At 38.7% G+C, this 20,742-nt stretch overlaps 1 protein-coding gene across 50 annotated transcripts in view; it reads right to left on the minus strand.

Annotated features, from left to right (window-relative positions):
* LOC128689405 (myosin heavy chain, muscle-like) overlaps nt 1-20,742 on the minus strand; it is a 66,285-nt gene that overhangs the window by 10,033 nt on the left and 35,510 nt on the right. For 17 of the 50 annotated variants that reach the window (XM_070086218.1, XM_070086248.1, XM_070086245.1 and 14 more), the window contains exons 12-16: nt 20,018-20,070; nt 13,507-13,594; nt 11,916-12,033; nt 10,763-10,880; nt 460-933 (exon numbers count right to left, since the gene is read on the minus strand). In XM_070086218.1, coding sequence (XP_069942319.1) covers nt 460-933; nt 10,763-10,880; nt 11,916-12,033; nt 13,507-13,594; nt 20,018-20,070 — 851 coding nt within the window. Of the gene's footprint in view, nt 1-459; nt 934-2,886; nt 3,005-4,422; nt 4,541-10,762; nt 10,881-11,915; nt 12,034-12,958; nt 13,047-13,506; nt 13,595-14,115; nt 14,204-14,809; nt 14,898-19,557; nt 19,611-20,017; nt 20,071-20,742 lie in introns of all 50 variants that reach the window. The other 33 variants (XM_070086260.1, XM_070086253.1, XM_070086259.1 and 30 more) reach the window with 15 other exon arrangements.

Consider the following 20,742-nt stretch of genomic DNA (forward strand, 5'->3'; position numbering starts at 1 on the left):
CCACCTCAGTGAGGTTGAGTCACGAGCTCACACCTGGCCCAGCTCATCACCGCTTACGTAAACAACCCACCCACATCAAATTCTAAATTTATCCCTAATATTTTTGCAAAGATTGGTTCCGCATTTCGTAAAAAAATGGATTTGCGAGTGTGAGCAAATGCCAATATTGAAATTAGAAATATTTGAAGGTATTCAAAGGAAGGTATGAGTGCAAAATTATACATGACTTCATAGTTTCTTCAAGGCCCTTGTATACCTGGGAAGCTAAATAAAGGCATGAGGTGGGGAAGGGGGGATAAGCTATAGGGGTGCTGAAGTGACGAATGGACGTAATGGAGAGCTTGTGTGGGAGTGCAAGACATCTTGCCTCTAAAAGGAATTAGTTAAAATATATGGGTATACAAAATTTTGTGTTTGGGAATATGTTGTATTAGGTACTTATTTTTTGGTGCTACTTACGTTGAGTTGAGCCTCGAGATCGGCCTTCTGGCTTTGAAGTTTGGCTTGTTTGTCCAGATACTCGGATACGTTGCCCTTGGTGGACTCGAGAGCAACCATGAGATTGTTCTTCTCTTCGAGGAGAGCAAGATTGGCCGCCTCGAGTTCCTTGCGAAGCTTAGCCTCTCGTGCGTAGTTTTCTTCAGCCTTTGCTGCCTTCTCCTCGAGAGCGCGGATCTCGTCCTCGATACGGGTGACGTTGAGGAGGGGCTTGACCTTCTGCCAGAGACGGTACCAAGCCCAGTTGCGGAGAAGCATGAACTTCCTCAAGTTGCGCTGCACCACAATGAGGGCAACACGCTGCTCTTGCAGCCTCTTGTAAGCCTTGCGACTAGTGTAGCCTCGGATCCAGGACTGCAGCCACGAGATAATCTTAGCCAAGCGGTCGTCACGAATTTCCTCAAGCTGACCCAGAACACCAGCACGGAAGAATACCTGAGGTGAGGACTGATGCGTTATTACTGGAAATCGAGTTGCAAATACTTATCTATCTTTGAAGCAACTTTCCCAAATAATGGCTGTACAAAAGACAAGTTACTTTACCTCTAGCTTATTCTCATTGATTTTCTGGAAATGAAACTGAAACATCACTTACCAGCTTAGTTAGAAAGCGAGAAACCCAATTTATAAGAGAGCAGCTGAGGAGAGATGAACGAGAGCAGTGCTGACAGCAAAGATGCGAGTGACAACTTAGAGAAGGGTTACACAGGATACACAACTTGAGGGAAACATAAGCAATGCTCGGCATTCACCGTCTTGGCAGGAACTAGGTACGGATCTCACTGTGGTGCTAAGTTAGACATTTAACTGGTTCTTGAAGGAATAAGGCAGGACAAATAACGTGATGTGGGGGATAAAACATTGCTGATAATAACAACATAGAAGGATAAGAGGGAATGTTGGTGATTCAACAGCTCTGGGTCGGAAGGCATAATGCAGTACATGTTATTACTTAGGCCACAAACAATTGGAGAGTTGTAGATAGGGAAGCTTAAAACATCGATGGAAAAAACTAGGCAACAATGATTCAAAATTTAGTAAGAGACAATTACACAGGTACTATAGGAGTGGGACAAAAGAGACATTTTGCCTCTTTGGCAACAAAAATTTATCACAAGACGAACAGGGATACACTTCAGGATATAGGATTTTTGTCGACATATCGCTGCTCTTTGATGTGAAAATCTGTTAGGTATGAATATAGAACTGTGCTGGCACAGATAAAACCTGCAAGTTATGGCTAACAGACGATATTCTCACCACATTTAACTGTTCATCTACTTGATTATCAATTTAATACAATTATATTATGAATCTAGAGGCAATTGAACATTGTTGTGGCCAGATATGTGTTGGTTACTCGTATATCTTGATCTAGACTGAGTGAGGGAATAGTTTGAGGGAATAATTTGAGGAGTGAAGGAATAGTTTTAGGAGTGAGGGGAATAATTTGAGGAGTGAAGGAATAGTTTGAGGAGTGAGGAAAGAGGGAATAATTTGAGGAGTGAAGGAATAGTTTGAGAAGTGAGGGGAATAGTTTGAGAATTGAGGGAATAATTTAAGGAGTGAAGGAATAGTTTGAGGAGTGAAAAGGCAGTTTGAGGAATGAGGGAGTAGTTTGAGTGAATGGGAATAGTTTGAGGAGTGAGGGAATAGTTCGAGAGGAGAAGGAATAGTCTGCGCAAAGGAATAATTTTAGGAGTGAGGGGAAAGTCTGAGAAATAAGGAAATATTTGAGGAGTTTGGGACTAAGCTGAAGAGACGGGCGAGGTTAGGAGTTAGGGAAAAGTTTGAGTGAGGGGAATAATTTGAGAAATGAGGGAATAGGCTGAGGGAGAAGTGATGGAACAGTTTGTGAAAAGAGCGAGATACTGGTTGGGAGCCTTGGGATAATAGGCTCAGAGAATAGTGAGGTAAAAGGCTTGCCTTAACACCTGGCTGGTGGACACTGCGCTCAAAAACATGCATAGCAAAAGAAGACCTTTTATAATTATTATGACGTTTCTGTTACAAGAGGTTTTACCACTTGAGGTGAAACATTGTAATACTAAAAGGTTTCTTGTGCTATACATGACTTTTTTCACTAAATGTTGGCTCACAGCCAGACTCCAAATACTGTATGCGCTCGCCAGGTATCAGTTTGGCACACAGGTACGTTAAGCAATGGGCAAGAAAGGTGATTTAGTAATTGAGCACTACTGTACTGGGAACTACGAGGAGAGTGTTGAGACACACTACGTCTTCATATTCTCAACGGGCTAATTATAAAAATATGCAGCTATTTTTTTTTTTACTAAGGATAGCTTAGACAATGGCTAAAAGAAACTACGCTAGGCAAAACCCCATCCTTGATGTCAGCTGTCGTGAAGGCGTGTAACAACAACATGCCTTGGTGTGTCCCATGCGGAATTTCTCTGCTTCCAGATTCACTTCGGTGAGCAGTTCCAGAGTAGCTTGCTTGTCATCTTCAACGTTTTTGGTTACTTTAGGATTGAGGATGTTGTATCTAGGGATTTTGAAGAGGAAACACGATGAGTGTTCATGTCAAAGAACACACACAAAAAAAAACAAAAAAACATGACGAGTGGGGATGCATACATGCTAATACAAAATTGTAAATTAAGACTTCAGGGCAGGATCCTCACAGCGAAGTCTCAGGAATAAGCGGGTACAATACAGGTACATGTCTCTAAAGAACCTGATGAAAACAGTGCAGGAGTGAAAGGAATAAAATCGGGTGGTGGATTACTTTCTGGACAGTATTCAGTCCCGAAAGAAGGGAGCAGGGAAACAGACACATTGAAATATTATGAAAATGCTGAGGAATTGTGGTAATATGATGTGTAGCTGATCTAATATGGCGCGGAACTGATGTACTTTGATGTGGAACTGGTCTAAGATGGTGTGGAACTGGTGAATTCAGGATACTGAGACTGTGGTCTTCAAGATATTTGAGTTAATCTAAGATACTTTAGGTCTTAGCCTAATATGTCGAAGAGCTAGTCTACAATGATATGCAGCTGGGTGATCTAAGGTGTTCTGGAAATTAAGATATTGAGGAACTGGTCTAGAATGGTAAGGAGTTGACCAAAGATGTTTAGCTAGTTGAGGATGAAGAGCTGGTATAGGATGTTGGAAAACTTACCTATCATGTCGAGCAAATCTAACATGTTGATGTGCTAATATAAATTGTTGAATGGGTCTAAGATATTGAGGATTTGGTTTCAAAAGATACTTAGGACCTGGCCTCTAAAGAGCTAGTCTAAGACATCTACTACGAAAACAATATTCCTTCGCTCCCTTTTGTGGGTGAGGAGACATGCCTTAGTATGACCCATCCTGTACTTCTCGGCTTCCAACGAGATCTCCTCAAGGATGACCTGACTTGCTTTCTTCTCATCCTCGGCAGCAGCGGCGGCCTTTGAGGCAAGGATGGAATATCTGTTGGACAGATTTTTGTGCTGAAGTACTCCACAGAACGATATTTTTTATACCTTTCTTCCGATGGTAAAACCAAAGAAAAACTACACAACATTATTTAGGATAATGTAATGAAGTCTATTCTAGTTCCGGTCATTTCTATGTGCTAGCAGTCCAAGAAGACACTCTCATAGGACACTATTTCATAGAATGCACTATTTTCCATAACTACCTTCTGGAAAAAAAATGCCCAACTAATAAGGATAAATTAACCTGTTGTACTAAGTAAGAGAAGACAGAGTCACTGGCTGCCTTAAGGATGCATCATGTCCGGTATTGCTTACTCCGCTTCAGTCTTTATGCGGGTGACGTAACCGTTCAAAGGGGAAGGGTAAATACCTAGCCAAATGGTCTCTTATGGTCTATCATGCAACAGAGGAGGGACGCACGCTGCAGCGCCGCCCTCCGTTACTAAACGCAAAACCAAAGGGGGGCAGAACGTGCCTTCGTGTGACCTAATCTGAATTTTTCAGCTTCGAGCTCGATGATCTCAAGAATGACCCTGGATGCCTCTTTTTCTTCCGCGGCTGCCGCGGCCGGTTTGGAAGCTAAGATAGAATATCTGACAAACGGAAAGAGAAAGAGAGCAAAGCGTGTTAGACGGGTCATTAGTGGCTGTCGGGGAAGGGTGTAGAACAAATGTATGAGACGGAGCATATTCATGTCATAGTTACTCTTACATTGGTCCTGGTGTCTGCCACAAAAGGCTATGGGCGCCCACTGAAAGAAAGGGGGGGATGGAAGCAAGGCGAGGGGGGACTTAAATCTCCCTGGATAAGGAATATGTTAAGGAAAAACAAATGTGTTGATGTGAAACTCTGAATTTATCTTTCAACTTGTCATCCTCACCCTGGAAAAGTTCCAGAAGACGCTCATGACCCTGCAGGTGTTTTAGGGAACACAATTTTGAATTGAAATACTGTACTGTACTGTATAATTTCATCTCTCTTTGAATTATTTTTATTCAAAGGAGGGTACCTCAATGCTGATAAGTGGAGGCACCTTTCCGTTCCTCACGTCAGACCTGATTACCTTTCATTCCACAGGCGCTATATGGCCTTCATGAGTTTAGCGTTTCCCCATGAATGCAATAATCATGAATTAAAGATAATTTATTTCAAAAGACATTAATCTTAACTCCTTTGATGACCCAAGAAACTTGTCCGTGTCATATACTTATGGATATTTTCTTTATTTAACCCTGAGGGGCAAACAGTTTATAATAGATGTACTTAATTATCTCAGAACACAGCTATCCTCTAGGTATATACGTATATTAGAGAATATATATATATATGAGGCCCTATTAATGAAGGTCTGAGACTGACACCAAAATATACAGTCCTTGTCTTTTGTTTACATGTGAGTTATATATATATATATATATATATATATATATATATATATATATATATATATATATATATATATATATATATACATGTATATATATATATAAACATAGCTATTTAACAGTAGATACTTTGTTTAGAATACATACGTTATACATTATTACTAAAGAAAATAAACAGTTAGGTTATAACATAAGTAATACATATTTAAACAGAACACTTATTTGTTTCTGGAAACATTAATAATGTAGGACAAACACTGTTCACGGGCAACATATCTGCTCATTTCTCACAAAAAAAGTGGTGGAACACACGAACGTGGTAAACATCGATAAAGCACAGAGAACGGTATGCGAAACCATAAAGTATACACTGGATTTTATAGAGCAAACGGTTTGAACTCGGTAGGTTGGACAGTAGATTGTATGTAGAAGAAAGTGGAACAGTATAATGACGGCAAACAAAACGATGAATTGTCAGCGTGCCGATGGCGTGAAAGCTGTAAGTTGGTCAGTTGATCATGTATAGAAGAGAATAAAGTGGAACAGTAGAATAAATACTGTAAGCACAGCGGTAAAAGGAACACATTAAGCACAACGGTAAAATGAGGACGGTAACCAGAGATGTATAGAATGGAAACGGTTAGGTTAGGTTAGGTAAGGTTCGTCAGGAGAAAGGACAAGTATTTTCTGACGCGGGTCTTGGTCACATGATGACCCGCCGTTGGAGCTTTTGGTCATCTGACCGAGGCCTTCCACTGGTTTACCAGTCCACCCTTTTAAAAATTATGATCATTTTTTATATGGAAGCTGTAAGGATAAAGTGAAACTAGAAAGCGGATTGATAGAATGAAAATGGTACGTGGGACAATCAGCCATATACAATAAAGTGTAAGTGGAACGGTAGAATGAACACGGTAAGCAGTGACGTAGAATGGAAACGGCAAGGGGAACAGTAGAGTGTACTCGGTTAGAAGAATGACTTCAATAAATCTTTTAAGTTAGAAGATCCAGGGAGTGCAGCCAATTCGGTGAGGGGACGAAGAAGACAACTCCATAACGGATAATACATCACTGGAACACAGTACACGGCAGATCCTGATTCTATTAGCTAGGAAGAAATCTTGGGAAGACTGCCAGAAAAATTTAATAAACAATTTCTGAATGAAGCAATACTAATTTGTCGTGTTCAGATTCAAACTCTAAAAATAAAAGAATCAATGGGGATTCGACATTAAAGTCCTCTTAGTTCAAGAAAGTCAAGTTGGAATTATAAGTTGAATGCGAATTTCAGAGATCGTGGATGAATTTCTGTGTTGAGTTCACTAACATCTCCCATGGAGAGAAATTATATAAAATACCGACACGATGGATAAAAACACAAATGCATTATAATACGAGCCTTTGTTGAGGTTTCGCCCACAGTAGGTTTTATCAAGTTATAAACAGATGTTCGTGCCTTTATAAAGCCTACTGCGTGGGCGAAATATTGCCAATAAAGTATCGCATAATACTGCATTTAATCTCTTCAACATCTTCGATAGCAGAACACCGCAGTGGTATAAGAAAATCGGAGTAAATAATCTTTTTCGTGTAAAAATCTTCGCAGCCCAGTGGTACTCTGCATTATCACAAGTGACAACAGGAAATTATTTGATCCTACCACTGACTTCGAGGAATAAGGCAACTGTTGCTTTCCCCTCGTCTATCATAAAGAGTCAACACCTACCACATTCGCACGCGTCAGTAGACACAACCGACAAAAATAACGAACGCCAGCATTTGCTTCTTGTGTCTTTTCAAAACCAACGCCACCGCTTAAAGGATCATCACATGACAGAAACCTGGCTTAAAAAATTTTCTCTGAAGACTGCACTAACGTATGTCAGAGCGTAGGCGCTGATATGACAACTCGCCTCACATCAGGTCTATGATGATAATCTGTAAATTATTTATCTGTAACTTTCATAATTACTTGCATATCTTTTCAGAGTTCGTTCTATATAACTTGTATAATGAACATTATATCCGTGAGTGTCTATTACGCAAAACATCCTATTGCTACCATAAACACCCACTCCCCCCACACACATTATGTGTGTGTGGCTGGAACCTACGAACTTTGCGACTACGTACAGTGTACACAAATAACCCACACATGACTCACGAAATCGTAATGACATGATTGCAAACAAACCATACCCCCGGCCGGGATTGAACCCGCGGTAATAGAGTCTCAAAACTCCAGCCCGTCGCGTTAGCCACTAGACCAGCTAGCCACAATAAGATTCGTCCAACTAGGTGTATTTCTACACCACACATAGGAGAATGTAATTTAATATGATTTGTACCGCAAAGTCCGTAAGTTCCAGCTTTTTCTGGACTAGATAAAAAAAAAGAATTAACACACCGGCCGACCCTCGCCGAGGTAAAGTGACCCGAAAAAGAAGAAATAGTTTCACCATCACTCATGTCATCACCGTTTTGCCAGAGGTACGCCGACATTACAGCTCTGATGCCCCACCAAACCAACATATCTGCCCCTCCTTCAGGTGTAGGGACCGTATTCCTACCTCCAGGACTCCAAGTCTGGCAAACCGAATTAAACGCTTGTAAATCTTTGCATATTCTGCAAATTGCGCGCGCGCACACACACACGCACACACACACACACACACACACACACACACACACACACACACACACACACACACACACACACACACACACACACACACACACACATATATATATATATATATATATATATATATATATATATATATATACATATATATATATATAGTATATATATATATATATATATATATATATATATATATATATATATATATATATATATATATATATATATATATATGTATATATATATAATATATATATATGTATATATATATATAATATATATATATGTATATATATATATATATATATATATATATATATATATATATATTTTTTTTATTATCACACCGGCCGATTCCCACCAAGGCAGGGTGGCCCGAAAAAGAAAAACTTTCACCATCATTCACTCCATCACTGTCTTGCCAGAAGGGTGCTTTACACTACAGTTTTTAAAACTGCAACATTAACACCCCTCCTTCAGAGTGCAGGCACTGTACTTCCCATCTCCAGAACTCAAGTCCGGCCTGCCGGTTTCCCTGAATCCCTTCATAAATGTTACTTTGCTCACACTCCAACAGCACGTCAAGTATTAAAAACCATTTGTCTCCATTCACTCCTATCAAACACGCTCACGCATGCCTGCTGGAAGTCCAAGCCCCTCGCACACAAAACCTCCTTTACCCCCTCCCTCCAACCCTTCCTAGGCCGACCCCTACCCCGCCTTCCTTCCACTACAGACTGATACACTCTTGAAGTCATTCTGTTTTGCTCCATTATATATATATATATATATATATATATATATATATATATATATATATATATAATATCTTTTGTTTATCCCAGTCATGTCAGAAATTTATAATAATTGAAAAACTTTTGTGATCAGTATTGGGAATTGCTCCTGGTCACCCAAGCTTGAACTGCAACGAAAATCACGTCAGCGTTGCTTTGTAGAACCCATACTGGTACGTAATGGTACGAATATTTGAACGGTGTTCGCAGTGTTAAAAGAAAGGCTCTGATTTGTTCTCATCTTTGTTGTAATCCCTTACCTATTTCTTCCGTTTATTTCACGGTAAGTAGTGAAGACAGAGAATTTGCAATGGAAACCTAGCTACTGGATGAAGAGGCGATAAGAATGAGGATGATTTCCTTTGTTCCATGCTTTGTCTGCCAAATGTTCCTCACCTTCCCATATCTCACCGAGGCCTAGAATTAGGCCTACCTATTCTCTGGATCCTTCCTGCTGATGCCTATACGTAATTCGTTAAATGAACATGCAAGAGACTTCCAACAGCAGTAGATATTATGAAACAGAAAAGTGTTTATAATATAATAAAGCAAAAAGTCAAATATAAAATCATACGAATCGAAAAGATCTTTGTTCAGCTTAGAGGGGAGATGTGGAGTTTACTTAATTGATAGTTTACAATCATCCATATCCTATAAATTGTGCAAGAAAGGTATAAAATACCGACAATATGAAAGTAAAGACACCACGATGCTGTGAACACTAACTCCAAGGCTGAGGGACTGATTACCTCATCTTTTGTATATAGTTCTACAGTCTTAAAATTATGTCCTAGAATTTGTATTGATAAAGCCACTGGATGGCGAAACGTCTACCATAAAGATATCCAGATGTGGCACATGTGTCTTTACTTTCAAACGTTTTCTAGTTGTACTGAAGAATAGGAAGACCCTGCCTAGGCAACTAAAGGTGAACGTTGTATTTATATTGTGTACTTTTGTAAATTACTTGTATGTATAGTTGTAGTGTGAATATATTACTGACAACTGGGTATTTAAGAAGCTTAATATATTTTTTTTTGTAACTTGATTCTTGGTTCTATGTAAGCTAGATGTATGGATTGAGGAGGCAAAGGCAGGATTAGCTAAACGCAAAGGGAAGTGACAAGGGAACATTAGATAATAAGTTGTATATCAATAGTATAAAATACCGACAAAATGATGAATTAGACATGTGCAGCATCTGGGTATCTTTACTTTGTAGACGTTTCGCCATCTAATGGCATTATCAAAACAATACATGGACATAATCTGAAGACTAAAAATATATACAAAGGAGGTAATCAGTCCCTCAGACTAGGAGTACGGACTGATTACCTCGTCTCCCACAGTCTTCTGTATATGTTTTTTAGTCTTCAGATTATATCCATGTATTGTATTGATAAAGCCAGTGGATAGCAAAACGTCTACAATAAAGATACCTAGATGTTGCACATGTGTATAATTCATTATTAGAATATAAGAAAGGGGAAGGCTTGCGTAAACGCAAAGGAATTAACCTGGATGCAGTTGGAGAAGGGGTGAGGATTACCTAAACATAAAAGGAATAGGCAATTAATGCCTTAAACATAATGCTTACTGGACGCTGTTATAACTGAGGCAGGGGGGTAATGTGTTATGTTTTTGAAAGATTCAGATTAACACTAGTCAGTAGATGTGAGGAGGAGAGTGAATAACCGAAAAGTATGTTCACAGTAGATGCAGTTGTTCACATTAAAATAACTCGAACAGTCCCTGTCTCCACTGGGACCGATTGTACACGAAAAGGAGAGAAAAAAAAAACATTTTCCAGTGTTTAGTTACCAAACCCAATCATAAATGTTAGTGAAGCCACTTCTGCCTTCGGCGTCAGTATTATGAAATATCACTGGTACAGACCTGGTGGGGTAATTTAACAAAATATTAATCAAATAGAACCGTGTAGTTATTTTGGAAAACGGGTTATATTTGTGGAAGACTTTCACTCCAACATGCCTTGGTGTGACCCAAGCGGTACTTCTCCTCGTCCATCTTGATCGAGTCCAGACAAACCATAGTCGCTTTCTTCTCGTCCTCGGCATCATTCATGGCCTTGGGGGCCAAGATCTTGTAGCTAAAGAAGTATCGTGTTAGGATGACAGGCATTTTCACACGACAAGCACACAACTTTCTGATGCTTGTGTCATATACTCGATAATCCTTTCATTGTCTTCGATAATAACATCAGGCTCATACAAAATTCACTTACCTTCATTACAGTGATAAGATGACTGGGAGGATATTAGTCATATGATTTCCCTGCTTAGTTCTGGATCACAGACATCGCTTGATACAATTAATTATAAAGCTGAAAGTTAAGGCTCGTCTCTTATCTTCAAATATTGTCTCTACTAAGTAACTTTTGGCCCAACTGCATACTAATCAGCTGTACTGCTTCACCTTAGAACTTAATTACTATATTTATATGAATCGCTAAACATATTTGAGTCAAAAATATAAAAAGGCGTTGGAGGTTCGATCCTCCGTTTGCTAATCACGAGACATACACACTACCAAACTGTACTCATCTAATATTTTAGTACTAGAGAGTTTCTTGTCATTAGAGAGCAACGATGACTGTTGTCTTACACAATGATTTCACTTCATAAAATGAAATATCGATAACATATAAACACACCAATACCAAGACTCGTATTGCTACCGGTCAGCAAATTCGGAATAATTCCAATTTTTTAATCAAATAAAATATTTATTGGTGCAATCTGGATCAGATTTCTTTTAAAATGACGTCAGAAAGAATACTCATTATATCCGAAGAAACAAATATCATATAATTTTTGAAAATGTAATATTCTGACTAAAAATAATGACAAAATCAGCATTAATATGGCGGGTAGTGCAGGGCGCAACTTGACAAATTTGGGAAAACCTGAAACTAATTCGGGAATTTTGTGGTATATTAACAGTACTTAAATTCTGTTTACGCAGTTAATACTTTTATATAATCAACTTATAGTTAGACTAAATTTATGTTTTTTTTATAACGTGTTTTGCATGTGTACAACTTGGTGTTAATTAAGTTTTGGTGTAGCCATTTTCCGTATGTCTGAGGCATTAATTTTTAATGTTTACAGGATGGTGAACTTACCGGTGCTTGAAGTCAGGATAAACCATCCTGTTAGGGAAGCCCTTACGACAGATACGGATGCCTTCAAGCACACCATTACAGGTCAACTGATGCATTACCAGAGCGGCGTCGATCACACCTATTCAGGGACGAGAACACAGTATCAAGGATATGTACTGGACCCCTTACGACGGCCAGCATCCCAGAGGCAGTAGCCCCACTGTCCAGCCCCAGGTAGGTGGCTACGTAGAGGGTTGTTCCGGGGTGTATAGATGCAGCACCAAAATGGTAGTTGAAGTGAAATATTAAAGATGGTAGCACTAACCGGTAGTTGAAGTGAGCTACCAGTCACACCAGCACCAACTGCGTTATGAAAGTTTGTGGAACTGACTTTACTGAACCATGTGAAAATTAAGACTCTGGATGATTTATTATAACTACATTGAAATCAAATCCGTATATTTTAATTGCATGATCAAAGTGGTGGTTATAACATACTGAATTGAAAGTGTGATATTAATAATACTTAAAAACATTTTGGATTAGCCGATAGGCGAAATAGAAGTGATATAGGAGAATAAGTAAAATTGAAGGGAGACTTAAGAAAATTTAATATATTACAGTGCTTGTTAAGGGAAGAATGATGCAAGTCTCAGTACTAGTAAAGATACGAGTGATAAATTAGACACATGTGCAACTCTTGGGTATCTTTATTGAGGAAACGTTTCGCCACAGTGGCTTCATCAGTCCATACAAGGGAGGAACGTGAAGAACAGGAGGAGAATAAGGTAATCAGTCCCTCAACCTTGAGTCGATGTCGTCAGTCCATCAATCTTGAATCTATTCAAGATTGATGGACCGACCACATCGACTCAAGGTTGAGGGACTGATTACCTCATTCTCCTGTTTTTCACGTTTCTCCTTTATATGGACTGATGATGCCACTGTTTGGCGAAATGTTTCCTCAATAAAGATACCCAAGAGTTGCACATGTGTCTAATTTATCAACGTGTCGGTTCTCTGAACCATTTATCTACAAAGATACGAGTGATGATGGACCTTACCAGGCTCCTTGATTTCGTTAGGAATGATGCAACGCACGAAGTGAGGGGCAGTTTTTCTCAAGACAGTCATCAGGTTGTTAAGCTGTTCCTGAAGAATGAACGATAACACATACTAAAACAAGAACTACGAGGACACCATAACTCAATGGTCAGAAGTTGGTCCAGTAGTTCACTGGTTTCTCCAACTGACCGCTCTAACACTATACAAAAAGCAGTACCCATTGAGATCCAGTGTTTGGGTAGACAAATATCGCGTTACCACATTACATACAAGATTGGACATTGGACAGGAGATGGAACATGCCTGTTAATCACAAAAAAAAAAATCCAACGGTGGGAATGAAGTTGACAGTATTGATTAACATGTGAATTATTCGAAGGACATTATATTTAGTTATTGTTTATATATACACAGGGAGTTGAGGTATCCCATCCAGTCAATGTGGAGTTAAGAATACGCTTTTAGACATAGGACACTGAGACAAGACAAGGGCCGGCTAGGTTCTGTACCAGCATTTACGAGGCCTGTGGCAACCCTGGGATCTTACCAGCTGCCTTAATCTCATTAGGGATAATACAACGGATGAAATGCGGGGCTGTGCTCCTGAGGACAGTCATCAGGTTGTTGAGCTGCTCCTGAGGGAAGGAGGGAAATGTAGCAGATATAGATTGCGGTAATTACCTTGATATCCTCTTCCACCAGGGGCTTTCAGGGTCTTGTGGGCATTTATGTCACGCATGTCACAAGTCCCGTTGACATTTCTAGACTATACAGGGTCTGGTCTAACGTCTTGAATGACCCACATGCAGTCGATAGGTCTTAAACCTAACAAACTAACTGGCTACAAAGTCATGTTTTGTCCTGTTGAACACTAGAAAAAGTACACATGGGTGGTAAATGCCTATTGGCGGTTCACCGGACAAATAACATAAGTTTTCCCACCAGCTGTCAGATATATGGACAGTGATGACACTAATCTGGGATAAGTAGAAGGGGAATACAAGGACCAAATGGCTCTTTCAGGGACATGTTGGACAAAAGGGACATAAATTTTTGATGGAAACGGAGACAGGACAAAAACTTTGGCAGTAATAACCTTGCTCAAGAAGGTGTTGGGCTACTGTACGACTATTTTAGATCTAACTGGGGACCTTACCAGACGCCTTTACTTCATTAGGGATGATACAACGGATGAAATGCGGGGCTGTGCTTCTGAGGGTGGTCATCAAGTTGTTGAGTTGCTCCTGGGGAGGACCCGGGGCCAGTTAGCTACATGATTATAACAATAGGTAAAAAAAGGGGGCCAAGAGATGTGGAAGTCCTTTTTCCAGTGTGTGGAAGGGCATGCGTGTAGAGTCTTAACCATAGTGCTACTAGGAAACAGGTCTTGTTCCTCAAGTGGTCATGTACCGGGCTCTTCGAACCTACGTTTCATAACGGTTCGAGATATGGAGTAAATTGTTCCTAAACTAATTAGGGAGAAGGGTTTGCCACATTGTAAAGTGGATTAAACTTTCCAGTGGAGAATAAAAAAAAGTGACCCAGCAAACCTACCAGTCCGGCCAGTTACATCCGTTTAAGTATGGTTTTAGAAGTGGTGGAGGGAAGGGAAGGTCACACACGTTTACAGAGAGCACTCTTGAAGGTGGCGTACTTCAGCTGTTCTTGAAGATCACCTTATGGCTTGTAAACTTTGTGGTCGTTTGAAATGATAAACCATAAAAACACAAACTTTACTGTGAAGGGAAAACAAAGAGAAGGGTGCCTGTCCTCTGGGTTCACTCGGGAGGACTGGCATCACAAGTGTTGGAGTGCATGGCGGGGGATTAATGGTTGGGGGGCGACCTTACCAGTCTGCTTAAATTCATTAGGGATGATGCATCTGATGAAGTGGGGACAAGTGCTCATCAGGGTGGTCATCAGCTTATTTAGCTGCTCCTGGAGTCAGACCATATAAAGGGAGAAATGAAACTGTTAATTGACACAAACTGCATGAAAATACCGCATGGAGGGTGGGAGGGGATAGTAGAGGTATTTTGAGATATAGGTGTATAAATGTTACTGAGACGGTGAAGAGAGTTCAAGTGTAGTTAACAGGAATTTTGTACAGCACACCATCGCATATATAAGTTTATAGTGTTCATAATACAGTATAAGATTATAAGATAGGTGTAAGGTTGTAGTAGTGCGGGAGACACATTAATCATTGACCTACCAAACGCCACCAAATAATTTAGAGACAGCAGTCATTACTAATGACCGCACACTTGTCACCGCAACCTGTCTTAAATAAAATAGTCACCGATGAACTCGGACAATGCATGACAACTTGCAAACTCGCGTTCAACACAGAAATGACCTACATGCGATTTTGAAATCAATCCATCAACCTCAATATTAATAAGTAACATTAAAATATAGAGAAGGGAGGTCCTACACCTAGATAGCAAACTAAAATTGAAGAAAATGGTATACTCAATCATAGAGAACACTACCTCATCAACAATAGCATAGCCAACCATAGAGAACACTACAATATTTTAGTCTGCTATAGAGAACACTGCCTGAATAGTGGCGTAATCTACAAGACTAAAGTTTAATATAAATTAACAATTATTTTACCTCATTTAATTTTTTTTCAGTTCATTTCAATCCAAATTCTAGTATTTTGTTTAAAGTAAATTTTAATTAGTATGCTGCACATACTTTATAATTTATGCAGTTAACTGTGAGCTACACCTATAATATTATTTATTCTACATAACCAATAACCGTCAACTTTGAACTTTATAATGTCTGTATTAGTCTTATATTTGCTAACTATAACACACCTATATTTACTATGTTAACATTTTTTTTTTATTTTAAATTACTTTCACTACTACTATTCCTTATTTTCAAGTCATTGTTACTGCTACTGCTGTTCTTTATTTTGCGACATCAGTTTACTTAATCAATACACACAAATTAGTAAATCAGAATTCACGCTAATTGTAATGTACCTTCTGAAAATGAAGATAATTTTGATTACTGTTTGTATGGGTTCAAGGTGTATTTCTTGATAGGTTAAAAACGTGTTCGTGGTTACGTTAATATTACCATACTTATTATACTAGTGATATTTTTTACAGAAGTATAATAGATCTTGTCACATCACGAGGTAGAGGATTGACAGAGGTGATAACGTTGGTTGATGTTTCATATTCCTTTTAAATTTACTGGGAACTATACAAGAAATAACTCGTGGAGTGTGTTATCTTGTACTCATGTCAGTGGTGGTGGTGTGTTGTGTCATCTTGTGATCACGTCAGTGGTGGTGGTGTGTTGTGTTATCTTGTGATCACGTCAGTGGTGGTGGTGTGTTGTGTTATCTTGTGATCACGTCAGTGGTGGTGGTGTGTTGTGTCATCTTGTGATCACGTCAGTGGTGGTGGTGTGTTGTGTCATCTTGTGATCACGTCAGTGGTGGTGGTGTGTTGTGTTATCTTGTGATCACGTCAGTGGTGGTGGTGTGTTGTGTCATCTTGTGATCACGTCAGTGGTGGTGGTGTGTTGTGTCATCTTGTGATCACGTCAGTGGTGGTGGTGTGTTGTGTTATCTTGTGATCACGTCAGTGGTGGTGGTGTGTTGTGTTATCTTGTGATCACGTCAGTGGTGGTGGTGTGTTGTGTTATCTTGTGATCACGTCAGTGGTGGTGGTGTGTTGTGTTATCTTGTGATCACGTCAGTGGTGGTGGTGTGTTGTGTTATCTTGTGATCACGTCAGTGGTGGTGGTGTGTTGTGTTATCTTGTGATCACGTCAGTGGTGGTGGTGTGTTGTGTCATCTTGTGATCACGTCAGTGGTGGTGTGTTGTGTCATCATGTGATCACGTCAGTGGTGGTGGTGTGTTGTGTCATCTTGTGATCACGTCAGTGGTGGTGGTGTGTTGTGTTATCTTGTGATCACGTCAGTGGTGGTGGTGTCTTGTGTCATCTTGTGATCATGTCAGTGGTGGTGTGTTGTGTCATCATGTGATCACGTCAGTGGTGGTGGTGTGTTGTGTCATCATGTGATCACGTCAGTGGTGGTGGTGTGTTGTGTCATCTTGTGATCACGTCAGTGGTGGTGGTGTGTTGTGTCATCTTGTGATCACGTCAGTGGTGGTGGTGTGTTGTCATCATGTGATCAAGTCAGTTGTTGCTGGAGTGTTGTGAGTTATGTTGTGGTCACATCAGTATTGGTGCAGTGTTGTGTGTTATGTTGTGGTCACATCAGTGTTGGTAAGGGTTGTGTGTTATGTTGTGGTCACATCAGTGTTGTTGGAGTGTTGTGTGTTACATTGTGGTCACATCAGTGTTGCTGGAGTGTTGTGTTACATTGTGGTCACATCAGTGTTGCTGGAGTGTTGTGTGTTACATTGTGGTCACGTCAGTGTTGCTGGAGTGTTGTGTGTTAACGTTGTGGTCACATCAGTGTTGCTGAGTGTTGTTTGTTAACGTTGTGGTCACATCAATGTTGCTGGAGTGTTGTGTGTTAACCTTGTGGTCACGTCAGTAATGGTTAAATAAATGTATCGTCTTAACTGTTGGTTTACATGTGATAGTACAGTAGTTCTATAGATTTTATTTTGGTTACATCAGGTGGTCATCTCAGCAGGTTAAACTCGTACATCACCTAACATGTAAATAATGGGAAATATGCTAGGATACTTATTGTGTTATCGAGTGAAGTGAGAATTCTTATTATAAACACCTCAGTAATATTATAACAACTCCTTTTTGTTATAAATAACTCAGTACTGTTATGAATAAATCAGAATGTTCTTATTCTAGTGTTATAAAAATAAATATCTTTTTTTTATTTGAAACTACCGTAAGTTTTCATTTTAATTATTTTAACTGCATAGCTGCACATACTATTGAATCATTTGTCATATCAGATTTACAAGCTAATAGATCTTTTATAATGATAGTCGGATACAACCTCTTATCACATATTTCATCCTGTTGAATTTAGCTAAATTTTCTATATGACTTAAAATCATGTGCAAATGCATGAGTTACTCAACGATTACTGTGGTTAATATCATTATTTTAATTATATAGCACCTGTTTTTGTATATATATATATATATATATATATATATATATATATATATATATATATATATATATATATATATATATATATATATATATATATATATATAATATATATATAATGTGTGTGTGCATTCTTAAAAATGATACTTTAATATGTAATTTGACCATATTGAAAGAGACAAACAACGTAGGCTATTGTGATGTTCAGTCACATTCGCTAATAACATAATGAAGGAAATAGTGCCTTATATATATTGGATAGATGGAGCAGCACTTTAATTCAAAATTTAATCTTAAGATATAGGTGTAACATTTTCATCATATATGTGCCACTTTGTGTTAGGGAGTACAGTTCCACTTCGGAGTTTTATTTCGGAAAACATGTTATTCTCCATCTCCATACACAGCTTGTGGGTGTAGAATTCACCATCAAACACAAACATTGCGCTGATAATGCTTAGTTTATCGAATTCGTTGGTGGTAGTGACCACAAGTAAAAATTATAATTGTAGGCTTCGTCTGACAAAACACTAACACCATTAATGGGGACTTATGTATATAATAACGCTTCATCACTGTTCATCATTTTAGACTTAGTAATACAAACTGTGCTAATTATTTTCCTTTTTTTTTTCAAAATGTTCACTATTCATCGATAATGTGATATAATTGTATTTTTTAGTCTTTTCATTTTGGTCAAACTACATAAACATATAAATGTAATATAACCATAGTGGAAAGTAGTTAAATTCCAAGCGAGTTCGTAATTTCTCCAATGATATTGTTCCTTGAAAATGTAATTAAGAGATAGCAAAATCACTCTAAATTTAATATCCTCTCACTGTGGTTTAATTAAGTACCAAAATGTCATTGACTCCTGATCGTGGTGCTATGCACACACACATTATATATATATATATATATATATATATATATATATATATATATATATATATATATATATATATATATATATATATATATATATATATATATATATATATTATATATATATATATAATTTTGTTGCTCAGAAATACATTATTATCTGATGGTTTATGGTCAATTTTGCAAAGTGATACAGTAATATAAAAGTGTATTAATATTTTGAATATCCTGGACAAGCAAACAGAAATCATATGATACATGTAAAATAAGTTATAGGTTATGTTGTATGCATTATTCTGTTATTTTGTAAGCGTTGTATATAAGTACATAACAGTCAGCAATATAAAGTACACGAAAACAGAACAATCAGGAGAGGGGATGTGGAGGTATGTTTTTTTTTAGAGAGGCAGTAAGGAAATGTGTCTTGTTCGGCTCGGATGGGGAGGGGATGAGGAGGCTGTAACCTATCATTTGAGGGGGGTGAGGAAGGGAACTACTGCCGAGGGGAAGGGGTGACGGGGAGGTTGTAACCTTCTATGGATGTAGGTAGGGGGGTGGAGTAGTTGATCTTAGCAGGCCAGGCGGCGTGATGTAGCACTAGTGCACCTAGAGAGAGCTTATTTACCTTGTACATGCCGGACACCGTCTGGAAGCCAGAGCCCTTGGCGCGTTTCCCTCCTGCAGGGAAAGACACAGACAAGGTTCACCTATGGCGTATTAGCAGCGCTCTACCGCTACACACGCACAATTAAGCCTTCATTAACACAGAGTTAACCACAAGACGAATCACTGTGAGGTAATTAAGGGTTAGTGTATTACTCAAGTGGCCAGATCTACTTGTTGAGAGACATTACATATCGATTGAGGCATTGACACATTGAGACAGGCGTAGACGCGTCGAGACAGGCAGCCAGTTATAAGACAATCGAATGGAAACAGAAGCCAGTTATAATGTAATAACGCTTCCAAATAGCCAGCCAGTTATGGAACAGTGAGGTGGACGGGAAGAACAACAAGTACGCATTCTATCATGGCGAGGCCACCTAGGCGATTTTCTGCAATCCACAACATTTAGAAATAGTTACCCTGTAAAGCCCGGAAACTGTCAGGAAGCCAGAACCCTTTGCACGCTTTCCACCTGTAGGTAGACAACACTCTCATTATCCGTGTCTCAGGAGGAGAGGTGCCTACCAGGTTTCTGGGAGGCTGTCTACCTCGGCTCTTTCATCATGCCAGACCCCCTCACATAACCCGTTCGGCGTCATCTCAAGTCACAAATGAGACGACTCCAAGAAAATAACTCAGGATGAAAAGATAAAAATAACATACGCATCAGCTATAATAGAAGATATAAATGGCATACGCATCAGCTATACAAGTTAAATATTCTGTATTGGTCAAAACACCAGAAAAAAACACTAAGTTGTTGTTGCACGCAACATGCACCAGCAGCATTTGCCACTGTAGTAAACAAAAACTTTGTCCTGGCAAAGTATCAAAAAGTTTAATATCAAAATAGTTATTATGAAATGTTTATATATTTCTAACATTTTTTACTAGCTAAACTTTTGAGTGTTGAAGATTACTTTTTTTTTTTGCTTGATGAGGTTTTATTAAGTTAATGTAAATATTACAGTATAAATCTAAATGAAGGTCTATAATATATTTAACTACCCAAGTATACTACCAGGTATACCACTAAGATATTCTACCAATTAACTTAATATTTACTTAATTATCACATGATGTAGCAAACAAGTAGAAATTCATAGTCAAGATACATCTAACGAGAAAAATATAAGTGTAAGTC

This window comes from Cherax quadricarinatus, chromosome 18 (assembly GCF_038502225.1).
Source record: "Cherax quadricarinatus isolate ZL_2023a chromosome 18, ASM3850222v1, whole genome shotgun sequence".
Taxonomy (NCBI): Eukaryota; Metazoa; Arthropoda; class Malacostraca; order Decapoda; family Parastacidae; genus Cherax; species Cherax quadricarinatus.